This window comes from Lepisma saccharinum, chromosome 24 (genome assembly GCF_977018435.1).
Source record: "Lepisma saccharinum chromosome 24, izLepSacc3.1, whole genome shotgun sequence".
In the NCBI taxonomy this organism is placed as follows: domain Eukaryota; kingdom Metazoa; phylum Arthropoda; class Insecta; order Zygentoma; family Lepismatidae; genus Lepisma; species Lepisma saccharinum.
Genome location: NC_139252.1, coordinates 39,388,224 through 39,408,388, shown reverse-complemented (window position 1 = coordinate 39,408,388; position 20,165 = coordinate 39,388,224). Strand labels below are relative to the sequence as shown.

The following is a 20,165-nucleotide window of genomic DNA, read 5'->3' as shown; positions in this document are numbered from 1 at the left end:
CTCTGTGCCGGATATCTTGTATCCGGATAATTAGGATTTATCCTGAGAATTCGGATATTCGGAGAACATATTTGAGCAATCCCTAGTGACGGCACGAGAAAACGTCGCATTCTGTTTTGGTAAATTAACGGCCAGAGTGTTAAATTTTAAAGGCAGAATATTGAAAATTTTACAGTGAACCTCTGTCAGTGTATACCGTACCACTTCTGGACCTGGCTTCGACGGTTTGCTACGTTTGGCGAGCATAGCAGATGCTTCTGACACCCTCGTCTGTTCTTTTTTATGACGAGCGAACTGCCAATGTTTTTCTGGCAACTGCTGTGCGATTCTTACATAACCCATGCTTTCGAAGCTGACCGCAATACGTTCCTGGAAGAACTAAGCAGCTGTTAGGAGGAACGTATCCTCATCTTTCTCCCGTGTTGTATCACTTCTCTATGTGAACACGCGCAAGACTGTGACACTTTTGCACTCATGAACACTGGCGTACGCATTTTTTTTTTTCGGAGGGGGCTGGAATTGTAAAGTATTCCATAATTACTATCTTCGTGTTGAAAGTTGTACACAAATGGTAATCGGGGTCTTTTTTTGGGGGGGGAGTAAGTTACTATTTTGTTTTTTCCCGAGATCTGTACTGCTTTTGATATTTTTTAATTTTCTCGAAATTTCGGGAGGGGCTGTAGCCCCATCAGCTCCCCCCTCCACGTGTACGAACGTTGTAAAAATTAACTGTAGGCTTGCGTACGGTTTAAGCGATTTGATTCGTTATTTTACGTTAGGGAAAAGCCAGGAAATTCAATGAAATGTAATAATAATAATAATAATAATAATAACAATAGTACTAAGGTAAAGGTGTCCAGAGTTGTTTTTTCTGTATTCCGTAACAACTTACTATTTCATCAATTTGCCACGGACAATACTATTAGCCTACATTTTACTTGCACTAAAGATAATACTTCAAAACACAGTGATGTTTTATTAGTGTCAAGTTGGCCCACATAAACAACCTTGGCGGGCCGTAGTTTGGGAGCCCTGTACTAAGGTTATCATGAACGTTTTTGTTATTGGCCATAGCGACTGCCTATCATTGTTTTAAATGTCTCTTTTCCATTGTTGTTAACCTACATTTTTTGTACAGAGCATTCCCTGACATTCGCTACGAGACTCGGCGGTAAGCGGCCCTGCGTCAGATCTTGTCTTTTTCGGTGAACGGGGTCCGCGACAGCGCAAGCTACAGTCTGTTTTTTCGCTCTCTTTCCCTTTTTGTTGACGTTGCAGACTGACGCCAGTATAATCCTCCCTCGGAAGTTATGTTGTGTCGTGACAACAAAGGATTTATCTTGTCGAGTGTTACTTCGGAAAGAGGAATTGTGGAGAAGTGCGACGACGTTTTGCAACGAAATTTCCTGGTGTTCCCCTTCCACATAGGACCACTATGGTAAACCTCGTAAAAAAGTTTATAGTAACAGGGTCAGTCTGCGATTTTTATTTATGGGGAAGTCTAAAGAATAAAGTATACAAAGACAATCCGCACACCAGCCGTGAGTTAAAAGAGAGTATTGTACGAGAAATCGGGAGAATTACAGTAGACGAACTTGCACGTGTAAATACGTCAGAGATGCCAGGAATGTGTTGCAGCAGAGGGACATCATTTTCAACACCTTCTGTAGTTAACGTTAGTACACAATATGAAAACTGTTTAATAGTAGACTCTACCGACTGTCGCGGACCCCGTTCGCCGGGAAAGACAAGCACTGACGCCGGGCCGCTTGCCGCGAGTCTCGTAGCGAATGTCAGGGAATGCTCTGTATTTTTTCCTATGTTCCGTCTCTTTTCAACGCCTTTTGACTAATCCATACAATAAGGATGAATGATGATAAGATGCATAAGATAAAACGGCATTCACAAACGGATAGGTATCCATGTCGACGCCACTGACTCGAACCTGGGACTATCAACGACGAGTCCAGAATTCAACGCTCTCGGCCACCGAGGTGGCGGAATCTAGATTCAAAATATAATTTAAAGAATGCAAACATTTCCTTGTTCCTTTTTGAAAGTTGATTGAAAATTTCCCTCATCATGGGATTTGTTTTTTACTGAACATTCAATATAGATAGGGAAGTTTTCTCGCAGAGGGAGAAAATTTACTAACAATGGAGGTTATCTAAGTGTCCCCCTCCGATTTCCATGAAACTTGGCAGGTGTATAGAGGGGCCCAGAGGAAGAAATACGTGTTTTTTTGTTTCGGATAAAAAACTGTTTTAGGGGGCAAAACCCCCCTCAAATGTCAAGATGAGGACAAATTGACGTGGGGATCTGACCCCTGTGTCCCCCTCCGATTTCCATGAAATTTGGCAAGTGTATAGAGGGGCCCTATGCCCCCTGTTTCTTCCTATGTCATATTTACATGGTTTCGGTGTCATATCCCCACTTCACTTTCTCCTCATCTTGACATTTGAGGGGGGGAGGGTTGCCCCCTAAAACAGTTTTTTAGCCGAAACAAAAAAAACACGTATTTCTTCCTTTGGACCCCTCTATACACCTGCGAAGTCTCATGGAAATCGGAGGGGGACACTTAGATAACCTCCCTTGTAAGAGGGAAATTTCAATTGATCTACCAACACCGACGAGAGGAGTGGAAAAACAGGCAGCCTCTAGGAATGCTGCCGGAGTCTTCCCACAGCTTAGCCAATCAGAAGCAGCTTGCCAGACAAGCTCTTTGTTCTCAGGGGAAATTACCCTCTATCGCCGCGAAATCCCCCCTCTCCCCTCCTTTTCTCCAGAATCTCAAGTCGGAGAGAATTAAAGGTATTATGAATGGGTCGGTTGGCCGCTGCGCCCTGATTTGGTTTACAATAAAAACTACAGAAACGGGAGGCGGTTTTCGTGGTTTATCGGTTAGCGTAATCAGAGATCCTTGTTTGAAATTTTCAATTCTTGTCACCCCAGTGGCGTGCCGAGGATTATCGAGTTCTTGCGCGAGGTTTAAATAAGTAATCACCCAATCAGATTTAAGTGTCGACTTGCATGGACGTGTATCCATAGTGTCGCAAAACCACAAAGGTTAATTACCGAAATTCTCAAACTTATCCGTGATTTGACCGATTCTCTTTTCATTCCCCCGAAGGTAAACTCGGGAGATCCAGGTCTGGCGACCTTGCTGGCCATAGAACGATTGACAAACGTGCGAATAATTACGTCTTTTTGCTCTCACTGGTCTGTGTTTCGTGCGTGTGTGTGTTTCACGTAACGCTTGCATGTACACTATTATATAAAATGCAGTCCAGTACTGTTGACTCGTGCTATACACAGCTTAATGACACTGTTAATAAACTGAAGGAAGACATGGACTAAAAATTAACGACATTTGGTTATCAATAATGTTGTCTGCCTGGTGTTAATATGAGAATAAATGCACTTGTGATTCATAGACTATGGAGAATTGTCTGTTCCAGCAATAATATGAAAATAATTGTGATTCAGGGTCTCAATCAGTCATGTTTAAATGTTGCTTGATCATACAAGGAGGTATTTAATCAATTCATTCCACAAGAATCAGTACAGTTTATTCAATCACATCCACTCACCATTACTTATTGTTTTTCAATCTCTCAGATCTATTCCTATTTAATTCGTTGTGTCAAAGAGTGATGCTTTCGGAAAACAGATCAAAATAATTATTCTCTGTGGAGTGATTTTACTTTTACAGATTATGAATAATATCCATATAATTATAGGTCATACATGTGAAACTCCAATATGTGTAACATAAGAGACCTCGTCAGTTGAAGTCGTTATGTTGTAAAGTAATCTTTAGCAGGATTTACTCGCTTTTATTTTCGGCCACTGAATGGTGAAATTCAACCCGATTCCCACAACGCAGTTCTGAAATGAAGGCTGTAACTTTGCCAGTCAGATTTTTGGAGGGTTGCCCATAATTGAACCATCGTTCTTCAGAAGGTTCCAGTGTTATGGCTCGTCTCGCTAAATTTCTGGCGGAATCTCCAGATAGTAGATTGGACATCGTCTCCAACATCTTCGTGCGATTCTGGTCTGGTCTCCAACTCCAGCACCATAGATCAACTATTTTTCATTGCTGATATAGATTTATGCGTGAGAGCTCAAAAACAGCCACTTGTCTGGTGAATATTGAGTAGAGTTTATAACGTGAGATGGCAAACCTTCCAAGACACTGAAAATCGTATTTACGAACCAGTAGCCATGGGTTAGGCGTGGACGCCATTTTACCACCTCCCCCAACATCTATTTAATCAATTCGTCGTTTAAGCTCATCGTCGCGATTAAGTTAGAGGAATAGAACAACATTCAAATAACTAATACACATATACAAACAGTGTACTTTAGACAAAATGGAAGAAAGATGTGATACTTCTTACGAAAGCTATCCCTCTAATAAACACACACACACAAATTATGTTTTGCGAGATTTTGAAATTGGGAAACTTACAATGCATCTAATTTCGTGGACCCCCTTTTGTAATCTACGTAGTTTTCTGACCATCACTAGGTCTCAGTATATCCGTTGGAATTTCGTAATAAGCTGGTGTTACACACTTCTGGAAGAACTTTACACACTTTTGCACTCCTGCTGCCACCTGGAATTCTTGATGGGAACTAATATACACACTTTTCACACACTGTTTATGAAAATTTTCCACTATTTGGGGAACTGTACACAATTAACTCAAAATTATTTCAGGGAATTATTTCGTAATTATCTCCTGGATTTTGAGGGATATTTTGGGAGGACCAAAGGAAAGTTCCACAGATTCGATTTGGCGTCCCGGTGTGTAGTCTAACCAGTGGCGTGCCCCAGGGGCGAGGTGTTGCTGAGGGTCATAACCCCGCCTTTGCTTCAATATTCCTAACAAAAAGTACGTCCAAAGTAGGAGAAGATGGCAAAGTGACGACTGACTATTAGAAAAGTATAAGTAACTCCCTTCGAAAATCCTGGCCACGCCACTTATTCTGACACAGTTCCCCAAAACTATCAATCAGTCAACGCACATACACACGCACATAAATAACTTGCACCAACCTTCAAAACCTTAAACCTTGAGTGCTCAACACACCATGTCTTTCACCAAAGGTTTGGATTTGAGTCAGAAATCAGGTTATTTGTCATTCCTTCATAAACCGACACCAAATAACTTGAAATCCAATATGCGCATTGCTTGCACGGCCTGCATATTTCTTGACTAAAGCCTGAATCACACGGAACTGGATTTCCAGTAGGAATGCCCTAGCTGGCGCTGGACTGGCTACCCATTTGCTAGTTTTCGCCTCACACGATACTTGTTTCGTTACCGTACTTGACGATAGACTTTTGTTTCCATAAGACATTGCGCAGAGCAGACAATCTGTAAAGATGGACGAGCAATTTGAAGAAAGTCGTAGGAGAATTAGTGCTTTGTGCTTTTAATAAAAATTAAAATAGAAAAGTATGGACTAGAGATTGGCTAAGAAAAAGTATGGCAATCAATGCGTACTGAACAATCTAGATAAATCAAACATTTAATTTATACACTTGTAATAATAAGGATTTTCATTTTCGGCTATTCATATTTGTCACGTACACATCTCATCGCTTTGCATAAATACCTAAATATTAATCGGATCCCACTTTAAACTGTAGGTCCAGTCCCGATTAGCCTTACTGTGCATAAAGTGAAGTTAAAACACCAAATCAATCAATCAATAAAACCTAAATATTAATGAACCGAACACGAATGCACTGCACGTCATCACTTTCCCTTTTTTTTATCGAGAAACTAACAAAACAGCCAACACTCTGAAACCACAGACAAAAGCTCCCCTTTGCAAACTCACAGATTATCTTCACATGGCCAAACTTTGCTCTGGCTGTTCACAGAATTCAGTCGAGGAAAGCCAGTAGCAAATAGAACATGTCCTATTCCTCCAAACCAGTCAAGCAGTCAGAAAGGCAGGCATCACATCCGAGCAGGTAGCCACTTCAGCGCCAACTATATTGCTTTCATTTCCAAACTGCGCTTCAAGGTCACGACATCGTCTCCCCACGCAGTTGCGTGTTCCCCTCGAAACACAACCAACACACGCCTTCCAGTGTTGCCACATGAAGGGAAATTTTAGCCAAAAGGGATAAGGGATTTTCTATGAAAAAATATCACAATTTCAGGGAAATTTTAAGACTTCTGACGTTACATTACTACAGTCTATGTTAAGTTCAAGTTTCATATTCACATTTTAATTTTTTTCTGATCCTTCTTATTTCTGCTTCCTTGATTATATATTTGTTTTTGATTGATTTGGTTTATTTCACTTCGCGTTTTGTGCCGCTTGGTTAAGTTGCGAAGATGGAGATGAGTGATGAAATGATGAAATTGATGAATGGACATTCACACACAACCAAGCCCGAGCGGGATTCGAACTCTGGACCCTTGAATATAAGCTTGTACGTATCTATTTATATTTCTCTTTAAGTTTATTGTACGTCGCTTATCTGCATCTTCGAATAATTGTAACGATGAGAATTAACGATTTAATGGATTCCTGACCATGATTTAAACCTGGGCCATCTGACCAGAAACGATGAAGCTGATATGTATGTGAAAAATGTAACACTTTCTCTTCATATGAACATGGACCAACGGAAATTTTACTACTACTTCCACTGATAATAATAATAATAATTATTATTATTATTATTATTATTATTATATTTGTTTAGATGAAGGGAAAAAATAGTCCATATAGGGAAATTTTGCCCCTTGGAAAGGGAAATTGTGCCCTCAGATTGTGACAACGCTGACGCCTTCTGCCTGTTCATTGGGTGCTGCACTGGGAATGCATCGGTGATATGAGTGGGAGTGAGGAACAGGTAAGCGCGGAGTAGGTGGATGACCTTGAACCGCACATTCGAACTGAAAAAAGTATAACCGGAAATCCAGTTCCGTGTGATTCGGGCTTAAAACTATTCACTATGAAACTGTGCGCCCAGTTGCGACTAGCCAGGCTTGTTCATCACACACTACGCATGTAATGGACTCTGCTCAACTGTTTTCTGGACACACGCGGTGCCGAAACCACAGCATCAACAATTTCCCACATTCCTTGATTAATAAAATTAGTCCTAAACAGTTGATTCGTGCAGTCATGTTCTTCTCGGGACGTTACATGGCAACTTGACTACACTTTCCTTGTCTGGTGTGAGGTTTTTTTTTGTAATTTGTTCTTCCCCGGGGCACGTTCTCTTCCCCTTTATGAACATGTAGCACAGCATCTCGCCTAGGTCGTGAAGAAGTTGCTTAATCCACCCTTTGGCGAAAGTTGGTATCGAGTTTGAAACTCAATAACGAGTTTCTCGCCCGCGGAAGGGTCGGGTGTTGCAAATAATACGCTGCTAATCTTGGAATCAACGATTTTCCTATTTCGGGAAAACACACCTACTGTCTCAACAACCACCCTTGTTTCCTACCCAACAATACTTCTTATTCAGTTAGTACGCCCTGAAACTTGTTTCCTGTAGGCTAACGAGGCTCTGGTGCCTGAAGCCACAGCCAGAATATGCCAACAACCAATATTGAGGCCTGTGCTTTAATTCTCAGACAAATCTACGATATTATGTTGTTTTTAAGTGTTTCAATAGAGTATTACTTGTTAATGTACCTAGGTAGATGTTTACAAAAAACACAAATGACAAAAATACTTCCTGTCTTATAATTTAATTATATTTTTCATGGTTAACTTGATTTTTGTTCTTTCACAAAAAAGTTTTTGTAACAAAATTTTGCATTAGACCTTGAACTTACATTGCTTCATATTAATACTCCATTTATACGAATAGGTTGTTCGAAACGGGAACTCTGCACATCTTTCAGAAAAATGTCTTACCTGCCTTCCCTATTTTTTTTTTTTTTTGCAGGAACAAACCTTGTTTCTACGAGGGTTGGGGAGTAAGTCATGGCAACCCAGTAATAATTCGACAATCGAAGGATGTATTAAACATTTGTTATATTCAACTGAAAGAGTATCCATTATGGATATTTTGTTTGTCGTATTCAGACAAGTTTTTGTAACATGTGTACATGTGTATGTCACAGGGTCAGACAGGTTTTTGTAACTTGTACATTAATACATGTGTATTTTCACAGGGTTGCGTGGGTTTGTGGGTTTTTCTTTCATGATTCCTACCAACAAAGTATCCATAATGGATACTCTTTCAGTTGTATATAAGAAATTTTTAATACATCCTTCGATTGTCGAATTATTACTGGGTTGCCATGACTTACTCCCCAACCCTCGTATATAATCTAGGACCTACTCAGAAAAGAAAAGGTTTGAAACATTTGATAAATTTGTACTTTTGGTAAGCCAAAAACATGTTAATGTCCCAATTTTGGACGACCTGTTCCCTAAGATAAAAAAAGAAAGTCCAATATGATGACGTAGCATTAAGCTTTTCAAATCGAGAATTCCCAGAATCTTTTACCGGCATCTGCATATTTCAGTCTAGCTCTCTGCCACTTTGATTGTCTGGAAAGGAACGTTATTGAAGACTTCCGTTTTATGTTGCTCCATCCTTTTTTTCCTTTTTGTTCGTTGGCAGTTGTGCTTGGTTTTGTAGCGTCGGCATCCGATTCCCCCATTCTAAGCTGTTTCCCGAGCGTGAGCTCAGGAACGTAGGCAATAAGAGGTTGTAGAACGCGAGGTGATAAGCACGTCACACCATCCATACGGAAAGCTGCAATCTCTGGAACAAAATGAACACGGCTGGCATGTGAAGGAGAGGGGGAGACGGACGATAAACTACCCGAAAGCCTCCGAAGTCGAGTGGAATAGCTTGGAAATAAAAGAAAATACACGTTTTTTGCAGAAAGAAGGAGCGACAGAAAGTAAAAACGAGAGGAACAGAGTAAGAAAGAGAAAGTAGACAGAAGTGGAGAAAGAAATTGCTAGGAACAGAGGAAGAAAGAAATGGGAAGAGAGGGAAAAAGAAAGAGCGAGAAAGGTAAAAGAGGTAGAGGAACAGAATAAGAATGTGACAAACCGAAAAGAAGTAGACAAAGAAAGCACTAGGAAGAAGGAAGAAAGAAAAACAAAGAGATGAGAAGAGAGGAAGAAAGAGAGAAACAAAAAGATGGGAAGAGGAGGAAATAGAGAAACAAAGAGATGGGAAGAGAGGAAGAAACAGAGAGAAAAAGAGATGGGAAGAGAGGAAGAAACAGAGAAAAAAGAGATGGGAAGAGTGGAAGAAATAGAGAAACAAAGAGATGGGAAGAGTGGAAGAAAGAGAGAAAGAAAGAGATGGGAAGAGTGGAAGAAAGAGAGAAATAAAGAGATGGGAAGAGTGGAAGAAAGAGAGAGAAACAAAGAGATGGGAAGAAAGGAAGAAAGAGAGAAACAAAGAGATGGGAAGAGTGGAAGACAGAGAAAAAAGAGATGGGAAGAAACGAAGAAAGAGAGAAACAAAGAGATGGGAAGATTGAAAAAAATGGAGAAAGAAAGAGATGGGAAGAGTGGAAGAAAGAGAGAAACAAAGAGATGGGAAGAGTGGAAGAAAGAGAGAAAGAAAGAGATGGGAAGAAAGGAAGAGAGAAAGAAATGGGAAGAGTGGAGGAAATAGAGAAACAAAGAAATGGGAAGAGTGGAAGAGAGAGAGAAAGAAAGATATGGGAACAAAGGATGAAAGAAAAGACAAAGAGATGAGAAGAGAGGAAGAAATATAGAAAGAAAAAGATGGGAACAGAGGAAGAAAGAAAAAGAGAGATATGGGAACAGAGGGAAAAGAGAGAAACAAAGAGATGGGAAGAGAGGAAGAAAGAGAGAAACAAAGAGATGCGAAGAGTGGAAGAGAGAGAGAAACAGAGAGATGGGAAGAGAGCAAGAAAGAAAAAGAGAGATATGGGAACATAGGAAGAAAGAGAAAAACAAAGAGATTGGAAGAAAAAGGAAGAAGGAGAGAAACAAAGAGATGGGAAGAGTGGAAGAAAGAGAGAAACGGAGAGATGGGAAGAGAGGAAGAAAGAAAAAGAGAGATAATGGGAACAGAAGAAGAGAGAGAGAAACAAAGAGATGGGAAGAGAGGAAAAGAGAGAAACAGAGATGGGAACATAGGAAGAAAGAGAGAAACAGAGAGATGGGAAGAGAGGAAGAAAGAGAGAAACAAGGAAATAGGAAGAGAGGAAGAACGACAAATGTAAAGGAATAGATGAACAGAGTTAGAAAGAGAAAAGAAGGAAATAAGTAGAGAAAGAAAGAGCTAAGAAGAAAGAAAGAAACAGACAAGGAAATAGAAAGAGAGTGAGAAAAAAGCGAAGTGACAGTGCGAATACTCTGCAGATGACTTTAAACAGTAATTTTCGTGTTACCAGGCTACTTTAAATGGACTGGTAACCCGAGAATACTTGTTTGAATCACGTCACCAGAAAAGCCACAATTACTATGATATTTTATTTAGTTGTACCCTGTAACTTCTAACCTCTAGCAAGAAGGTTATTGAAATATTCGACCAGTGTAGTTATTCAGATCGATCCAAGATGTAAAAATATAAGATTGTAGCTAACCTTCGCAGGATTCTAATTAGCGAATTTAATCCATCCCTATTAGAAGATTGGCTGACGTTTGTATCGCACGTTTTTGACACGCCAGTCGTCGGTTGCCTAGCAACGCGAAAGAGCACGCAGTTACTCAATATGCGTCGGCGTCGAACTTTTGCGGAATGCTAGAAAATTCTCCTAGTTAATAGATAAAATCTCCCCATCTCCGTAATGCGGGGGATGTACGTTGGTGTCTCTAAATTACATGGAATGTTCAATTAAAGGACTACAGAGGGAGTAAAGACAGTTATTTAACGTTAACTTACGGCCCAATTTGTTTCGTTGCAAAACGGTCCGCTTTAAGCGACCCTCGGCAAAGGTTAGCCTTCCCAGGAGGCTTGGAAGGTGTTACGATGATATGAACGACCTCACGGTCTAGCGGTTAATGTGACGTGCTGCGAAATATCGAGCCTTGCTTCGTAATCAGGAGGGGCGTTAGTTTCTTGGTGGTGATTGGCTGATTTATCCGAGCTGTTTCACCTCTGAGGCAATTTGCACAGGGAATCTTCTAGATAGCGATGGTTATGTAAGGTATTCCGAATAGGGATTGTACAGAGACGAAGTTGAATTGAATTAATGTTTTAAGTCCAAATTATGCACAGATAGGGCTAATCGGGACTAGAGATGGCCAGTATCTCAATCCCATTATAATATTACCACGCCTTAAACTATTATGATCTTCGATTATAAAGAAATTCTTCATTAGTTAGTCCAACAAGATATTTTTTCAAGTGTTGTTCCTAAAATACTTTGCTACGCATCGGCTAACACACTCGTGCACAAAAATAATCTTACTTATTTATCATAAAATGTCAGAGGTGATTTTGTAAATGCCATTGAAACGAATATGTATTCATTCGAATGTATTGGAAATGGAAACAAACATAAATGTGAGACATTCCATTCCAGGATGAAACCTTTTAACACATTTAACATGATAGAAATGTTATACAAAAATTATACAATTGTTCTACAGTTACAGTTTTAAAAATTAAAATAAAACATTATAATAGATGCAGTGTTATATAATTACAAAGTGTAAGACGTAAGTGTGTTAATTACAAATCGCACACGGACGCGTACACACACGATATATATATATATATATATAACATTATATATATATATATATATATATGTATGTATGTATATTATATATAAGTATATATATTAGCAGGTAACAATATGTTATAAACACATTCTTACTTTCCAAAGAAGCGCTCATGTGGGATGGCCAAACGGATCCGGATCCGGAAACAAAAATTTCCGGATCCGCGGATCGGACCCCGAAAAATTTGAGGATCCGGATCCGGATTTGGAATCGGGACTGTTCCTACAGTTTAAAGTGAGATATCATTTATCCTGATATCGGATATTCTGATATCCGAATATACGGATTATCCGAATTATCCAGATATCCTATATCCGTATACTCGGATTATCTGATCTGTGCATTACCCGGGCAGTTTTGTCGCTTGTCTTTTTTTTACTGGCTATCCACATATAATTTTATTTGTCATATATGTATTTCATTGCATCCGAACCGACCGAGATGGGAATGAGACTTAGTGTCTGAGACTCTCGATCTCGTTCGATCCTTTGGTATATTTGATAAGATTACCTAAATTGACTTTGCCGTGAGATTTCTTCAGATATACCGGGTGGTCCAAAAGTCCCGGAACGGTCAGATATCGTGAGAAATACACATCGAATCGGAAAACGAAACAGTACGTGTTTAATAAGTGAAATGAAACTATTCAATGATATCACACTTGATTCCCCACCCCCGCCCCCTGGGGGTGGGGCGGGGGGTAACTGTGAAATTTTAAATGAAAACACCCATTTTGTATTATAGAATCGAAGAGAGGACTTCATTCCGAGTCCAACGAGCTATCAACCATCCTCCTAGCTCAATTAGAAACGAAGATATGGCTATTTTAAAATTTCGCCCCTCCCCCCCCAAAAAAAAAGGTATACGGAAAGGGGGTAGATAGAACCTATTGAAAGGTCTTGGCGTGTATATTCCGAATCTGCAATCGATTTAATTTAATCGCGAAAATTGGACTCGTTGGACTCGGAATGAAGTCCTCTTTCCGATGGGTGTTTCCATTTAAAATTTCACAGTTGCCCCCCGCCCCACCCCCAGGGGCGGGGGTGGGGAATCAAGTATGATATCATTGAATAACTTTCTTTCACTTATTAAACACGTATTTTTTCGTTTTCCGATTCGATGTGTATTTCTCACGATATGTGACCGTTCCTGGAGTTTTGGACCACACGGTATGTATCAAGTAATTACAGCAAGGTGGGTCCTTTAGTAGTAATTGTGAGCCTGTGCTGTATGCATTTAGGAAAAAGAATCTAGTTTTTCTCAGTCGAAACTAGGCTTTAAACACTTGGAAAAGCTGTTTCCCTTAATGATGCTTGTTAGGCGTCATGTGTGTTGCCTAATTCTTCTTCGATGTTAGAATTAAAAACTTGCTATTAGAATCCACTTATCGCTGTAGGGTTAGGCAACAGGCACCCCTATCTTCCATCCTCAAGGTGCTTGGAAATAGTTCTCACGACACGTATTATTCTGCAAGTCCGTACAGTGAGATGCATAAGTATTACCAAGCAAATAGTTACGCAATGAGAGCATCAAGAATTGAGACAAGACGCAAACAAACTTTTGCACCAGTATACGTAAAAATCCTGTACTTAAAGACACAAAAATATATGGACAATTTACCTGAAAATACTTGTGCATCCCAATGTACATTCCGCTTAAATTCCCATTGTAAAAGGTCATGGAATGCAGTCCACTGCTTCTCCACAAGTGGCCTCGCAGGTTGAGTAAATTCTGCAAGATTTAGAGATCAATAGCATTGAGAGGCATCCCCCCCCACCTCCCGCTGCAACCACCGCCACTGGCTACAATCGATACCAGCCTGGCCCGCTGGGGATACGCGCATTACGAACCGAATCTTCGCGGGATCAGATCTTGTGTGGCGAACTGCTTTCTCTCTGCGCTCACAACCATCCGCGAGATCACGGAGAGTCTGCAGTTATCTTAAACTAAGGGTGCGATAGGCAATATAAAGTCGCCTCGCTTCGTCGCAGTGCGGTCGTTGCAGGCTTACGAGGCGGCTCTTTCTCGATCTGCTCCACCACGGGTCATACTGTCCACATTTGCAGAATACTTCACCGGCGAATCGCCAATAGCATCAGCACAGCTCTGGACAAAGCCGGACCTTATTTCCAACGTTGTCGCCTGGTAATAAAGGGGTCCCTGGTTCGATGCCCGTTGGAGGCACATTTCACGGTGGTTATGATCCCACTTTAAACTGTGTCCTCCCCGATGGCGCAGTGGTAGCGTCGTTGCCTTGTAATCAAGGGGTCCCGGGTTCGATACCCGGTGGAGGCACATAGTGGTTCGGATCCCACTTTAAACTGTAGGTCCAGTCCCGATTAGCGTTGTGCATAAAGTGGACTTAAAAACCAAATCAATCAATCGACCACTTTAAACTGTAGGTCCAGTCTCGATTAGCCTTTCTGTGCGTAAAGTTAACTTAAAACAACAATTCAATTCTTGTAAAGACGCCCACATCCAAAGGGTAGTAGTGCTTGGTGAAGAATTTACTTTCGTACAGAAAGTTCAGAGGCAGACGTGGAGAGAGGGAAGCTGAAAAACAAATATTTCACCTCAAGCTAAACTTCCCTCTCTATCTGTTTGGTAAAGTAGAGCAGGTACTGTTGACTGTTTCGTTAATATTCCATGAAAACAAACTTTATTTAAGTTCTGCCCGGACTTAAGTGGTTAAGTGACGTTTTCTATTGAGACACATTGGTTCGGGTCCGTCCTGTTACCAGAGAATCTCACTAAATCTGATGGCTGGATACTCAGAACAAATATGATATCTGATTTAAGCAGGTGTTTTAATAACATAATGTTACGTATTTTTGAGCCACATTTGTAAATTTCTACTAAACCATGGTTTATTAATAGCGGCAATGTTATTATTATTTTTAAAAAACAACAGATTTTTGGTCATAATGTTGTACCCTCTGGAAATGTTCACAGCCATAGTTTTATACGTTCATTTGGTATTCTCATGTTTTGACTGGTAAGTTAAGTAAAAGTAAAGTGCTCCCCTGTGCTTTGCGCCACGCCATGAAGGCGTATAGGGTGTGTTTTGAATGGCGTTAAGTTCAATTAGGTCCCGAAATATTATCATGCGGTAGGACCTATGGAGCAGCTACCCCATTGCAGTATATACCGGTACGCTCCTTATGCAGCCACATTGGTAGCGCTCTCGCCTTTGGTGCGAGCAGTCCTGGGTTCGATTCCCGGAGGGGCCTAAAAGATTTCAGTGCTGACCCAGGTTCGTGATAACAATAGGGAAACTACTTGAAAGCAATGATGGCGGACTTCGGTCTCGAAAGCCGGAAAACAGCGGCGATGGAACTCGATCACCCATTGAAAAGCTGCTTGGAAGGTCCTGCCCTTCAAAGGGCTGTTACGTCAAATTTATAATGTTAAGTTACATTACGTTATTGGGAATTAATTGCAGGGCAATAAGGTTAACCGCATAGACGCATGTTGAAGAGGAAATATCCTTTCCGTGTATTAACAGCATTAAAGTGTAGTTTATTGCAGTAATGCACATGCCAGTTCCACAGAAATCCTTCAAAGTATTTGGTTGCTGTGAAAATTTAAGATCAGAAGTGTATCTTCTTTATCAGTGTGTTTCATTAGCTACGTATTCTATCTTATCATTCTTATTCGTGTTTTTTGTTCTTTACCAAATTTGCAGTTATTGTAATATCTTATTCATTCCTCGAACATTTTGACCACCCCTGAAAAATTGACACACACTGCACTGGCTACACTGCCATGAAACACACGCAATTTACATCGCAGGCCACATTCTGTGACAGCTAATATCGTCCACGAGAAGGGTAATTCGAACGCCCTGCCAGAGAATGAAGTTGAAAGGCGGCTTTTGATGTGACGAGGAACGATGCTTTTCGGATGGAGCCCATAATGAGGTGACTCCTGAGGCGGAAGTAATATGATTCACGCTCGGTGTTCGTTAGAGGAGCTTCCGGAAGAGAGACGGATGGAAAGGCTAAGATCATCTGCCGACCTCGTTGCTCCGGAAGGATCTGTCATGCGTGATAATGACACATGTGGGTCAAGGACTCCGGCTGTTTGATCCCTTACGCATTTATGGAGTTTTTACTTCCCCCTCCCCCTCCGTGTCACACAGCTGCAGTGCTGTAAGGTAAAGATAAATGGAAATTTACTCGTGATCTTCCAGAGAACGAGATTAAACGAGAGCGGAAACTACAGAAAAACACCGAGAATCATCTCTCTTAAATGCACATCAACCAAAATTCAAATGATATAATCATAAATTGAAGACAAGTTCAAAAAGTTCTCGGAATCACGTCGTTGTTGGTGAAATATGGCAACCCTGCTTAAATAGATCGTAACTAAAGACCTTGTCCTTTCTATCTGGCGATGTAAACGCAACGCTTGATCTGGTTGGAGGAATGTTATTTTGTACCGTGAAAATGATGTAGTGTAATTGCCATGCCTACCATTTTATTTTGCAGCCATATGCAAATACTGAACTTTCACCTCACGTGACAGCTTTACCAATGAATTCGGTGCGTTGACTGCTCAAACAATTAACTTCCAATCGCCATCCAAAGCTCCTTCCGCTTATCATTACGCCAAGCGCACTGGATACCAGTAGCGGCTCGTGCCTAAAATAACAGGTGAAGAAGTATATTTATAGGCAATGAAAACAAATAGTAAGTGCCAGTGCCCCCCCCCCAATTTAAAACGCCTTTTTTGTCTTCATCCGTCCATCTGGAAAATGGTGTCTGCAACAAATTACACACTAAGTCATTTACTGGGTTCATTGTAGAAACCACAGCTCAACACATGAACACAACACACGATAGGAAACGCGAAACACACACGCGGAACAAGATCTCGCGAGAACGCGAAGATTTTGCCACAAGCACTGGATGCGATGTTTTCTCCGACGAGAGAACTGATTCACGTAGAGGGCGACACCATGTTCAAGGCCAACGCTAGGTGACGTCACCGTTGCCATGACAACCGGCTAAGTCTTCCGCAACCTAGCGGTGTTTGCTCTTGGGTTGGGACGAACTCAATACGTGCGTAGCGCCGAGCGGCGTGTTATTTGAGTATTATCGTGTGCGTTCTGCTGGGAAATAGTTTAATTTAATAAGCAAATGAAAAATGTCAATATTAATTTGAAAATTAGGTGAAAACATCTGCACTTGTTGCACTTGGCCAGCCGCCACTGCTGGATACGTCTTCACTCAACGGCGTCTCACTTCAGACTGAGATATTTGATCACACTGCCCTCTACCAGAACAAGGTTGCCAGGTATCACCGCTTTCAATTGCAATTGAACTTTTTGAATCTGCCTTGTTGTAGTGTCAAGTGCCTTCTTTTATATGCAGCAAGTGAAATGTATAGACATGTATTTGAAGTCAGTCTGATTTGCGGCACAGTGCCGCACTTTTATTGATCACATATTTTCGTGTGAACATGAAGCAGTTATACCTCACACACTACAATCATAGTTACAACTTGGACTGGAAACCCTGCTTATTGCAGGACAAATTATATCCATAGGTACTGCTCTGTGTTGATGCGAGTTAGTCCCAGGCTCCTGGACAGAACCCACCACAGCTTCAACTTATATACTTCTACGTTTATTGCTGTCTTGTTTATTTTACGCAAACGGTTTAGACGACATAAAAGCGAAGTACTGAAAGCCTTTTTTTAGATCACACCCTATGAGAGGGATGATATGTAACGTTTTCTACTCAAAGTTGAATTTTTTTATAAGTCCAGATAGGGCGAGATGTTTAGATTTCTATTCTAACCAAATTTTAGTGCACATCATGTTCAAGATTGGCATTTTCAAGATTTTCTGTGCGTTAAAATCAATGTACAAGGCGTAACTTGGCGGGAGATCCCCCCTCCAAATTTGCAATTTTATCAAAATTTACAAGTTAATGGTAATTTTGTTAACCTCCTCGTATATGAGAGCAAAGTAATTTGTAATTATTATTATTTCGCAAATTTAGCAGTTATTTAGCAAAAAAGTCCGGACACTGTTTTAATGGGATAGAAAAATATTTGAATCTACCTTCTCCCCCAAAGTTAAACCCCAAGTTTCGATTCTGCACCCCCAAAGTTAGATCCCAAGTTGCGCCATATTTTTTCTCTCTCTCAAATTTCTACAGGTTTAACTAGACAGTAAAATTCCGTACACTTTTTGAATCCAATTTCTTCAAGGACCTGGGTAATCTTACAGCAAGAAAACAAGTAAACATATGTAACAAATACCTCACTGCACACTTTAACGTGAACTCTTTCATTGTCTATGTACAATGTACGACATGTAATGGTTGAAACACTACGTCAATCTACAACTCTTTCACGAACACTCTTGCGGTTGTGTGTACACCCATTTCCGGGAACACGGGCTCACCGTCCATCACGTAATCGCCGTACCGTAGCTCACGTAAAACCGTAAATCCGTGCCGGAGGAAAGTTCTGGCCGAGAATTCCCCCGTGGTGTCGGCGCAGACGAGACGGATCCCTTTGGATGCTGCAAGATCGACACTCCTCCCGACCAACTCCCTAGCTATACCTCTTCCGGCGTAGTGGCGCTCTACGTTGAGCATGAGGATATAGAGGGCGGCATCGTTCTGCGGAAAGGATTCTGGGAAGACCTCCAGATCGTCGTGGAGAGTCCTCAGGAAGGCTGCTACCTTGTACATCCTTGGATCCGTGTCTGGCTGGAGATAATCGATCATGTGATAATCCGGGACTCCACGGTAGATGACGTGGTTCACCGACACTCCGACCACCCGTCCGCTCTCTTCTTCAACGGCCACCAGCGAGACACCCTGCTCGAGCATCGGTTGCAGGAATGCCGGGAGCCATCTTTGAAGGTCTTCCGGGACTCGAACCCCGGCCGCCACGCCCAGAGGCTCTTCTCTGAAGAAGGAGTGGATAAGTAAGTGGAGGACCTCCTCGGCTCTCTCCTGGGCGAGCGGTTCGTAACGGATTCGAGCCCCGCTCCTGTCTGGTGGGTCTGGTTCCGGCGTGACGTCACCTCGACATCCGGCTGTCTTGTTGCCTGTCCAGTGTGGACCTGGAATGGACAGATTAAGCACATTTCAGATATTGATCCGTGTATTAACTTTGAATACAAAATATTATGTAAAATATTGGGACCAAACAGAATAAGGATGGAACCACTGTTTAGGAATCAAGACAATAAGACCATACATCAACACTCGCAGAAAATTTTCTGAAGAAGGTCAAATTAATAATATTTTTAAGAAATGTTTTCTGAAGTGGGATATACCCAGTGATGTGCCGTAGACTATAAGTAGTGGGGTTTGTGGTATTATAAACCCAAGAAAGGAAGAGCCCCCCCCAAGCAGATTTGCTTACACTTAAAACTAGCTCAACATGCCCATATGAGCTTTTTGCTCAAGTGTGGAACTCTGTCTAATCCAAGATTTTTGTAAAAAAGCCCTCATGGATTCCATGAGAAAGGAAGAGCCCCCTCAGATTGATGAGGCTACACTTATAAAAGGCACTTCTGTGAGATTGTTGTCCATAATCCTGTCAAAAATATGCCCCTCTTGATATTGTATGATATAGGCAAGTTATTCAAGAAAAATAGGCAAGTTATTCAAGATCTAGAGAATGGCAAGAGATTTTTGAAAAATTATAGAGATCAAAAAGTTGCATCTTGAAATGCCCATGAGAAATCACCAAGCCCCATGTCTCTAGCATTCATGGTTCCGAAGATATTAACAACTTTGTTAATATTGCATTTTTCAGAAAATTCTATTTATAGAACAGACATAAATCAGAGATTTGCAGCTTAAATATTGCATATATCAGGAAAATTATAGAGACATAAAATATAGAGAATTATGCCTAGAATATGTCTACAAAATTTCAAGTCTACAGCACTGATAGTTTTTGAAAAATCTCAAATTTAAAAAGTTATCGATTTTTTAACAAAACTTCTAAACAGCCTCTAGATTTCAAATATGCAACCCCCATGCTTCTATCTTGAAAAATAGGCAAGTTATTCAAGATCTAGAGAACAACAAGATATTTTGAAAAATTTATAGAGATCAAAAAGTTGCATCTCTTCATGCCCAGGCCAAAGCAATAAACCCCATGTCTCTAGGGTTCATGGTTCCGAAGATATCAGAGAAACAAAATTATTGATTTTTTCCAAAATTTGAGTATGTTGCTCAGGGGGCCAAGCAGTTGTCATGCATATGGGAAAAACTTAGCTTCGGCTCATATTAATCCAAGCCGGGCAGTTCTCAACCGGCCTGAGAATCAATATATGGATTCTCAACTGACCCAGTTCTCAAGCTTCTGGAAATCAATATATTGATTCTGTTCTATTGCCTTCAGCAATTCTATTAGCAGCTTCTGCAGTCTTATTAGCAGTTTTATTGCCAGATCAATACTTGGAGGAGCAGTTCCTC

General features: G+C 40.9%; 2 protein-coding genes across 4 annotated transcripts in view; one reads left to right on the top strand and one right to left on the bottom strand.

Moving 5' to 3' along the window:
• aralar1 (calcium-binding mitochondrial carrier protein aralar1) overlaps window positions 1-20,165 on the top strand; it is a 240,737-nt gene that overhangs the window by 27,833 nt on the left and 192,739 nt on the right. The gene's annotated exons all lie outside the window — the stretch shown is intronic.
• Window positions 17,815-20,165, bottom strand: part of LOC145977919 (arylalkylamine N-acetyltransferase 1-like) — a 48,191-nt gene continuing 45,840 nt past the window's right edge. Inside the window, exon 2 of the mRNA XM_083110234.1 lies at window positions 17,815-18,796. Coding sequence (XP_082966360.1) covers window positions 18,063-18,796 — 734 coding nt within the window. The 3' untranslated portion in view covers window positions 17,815-18,062. The remainder of the gene's footprint in view (window positions 18,797-20,165) is intronic.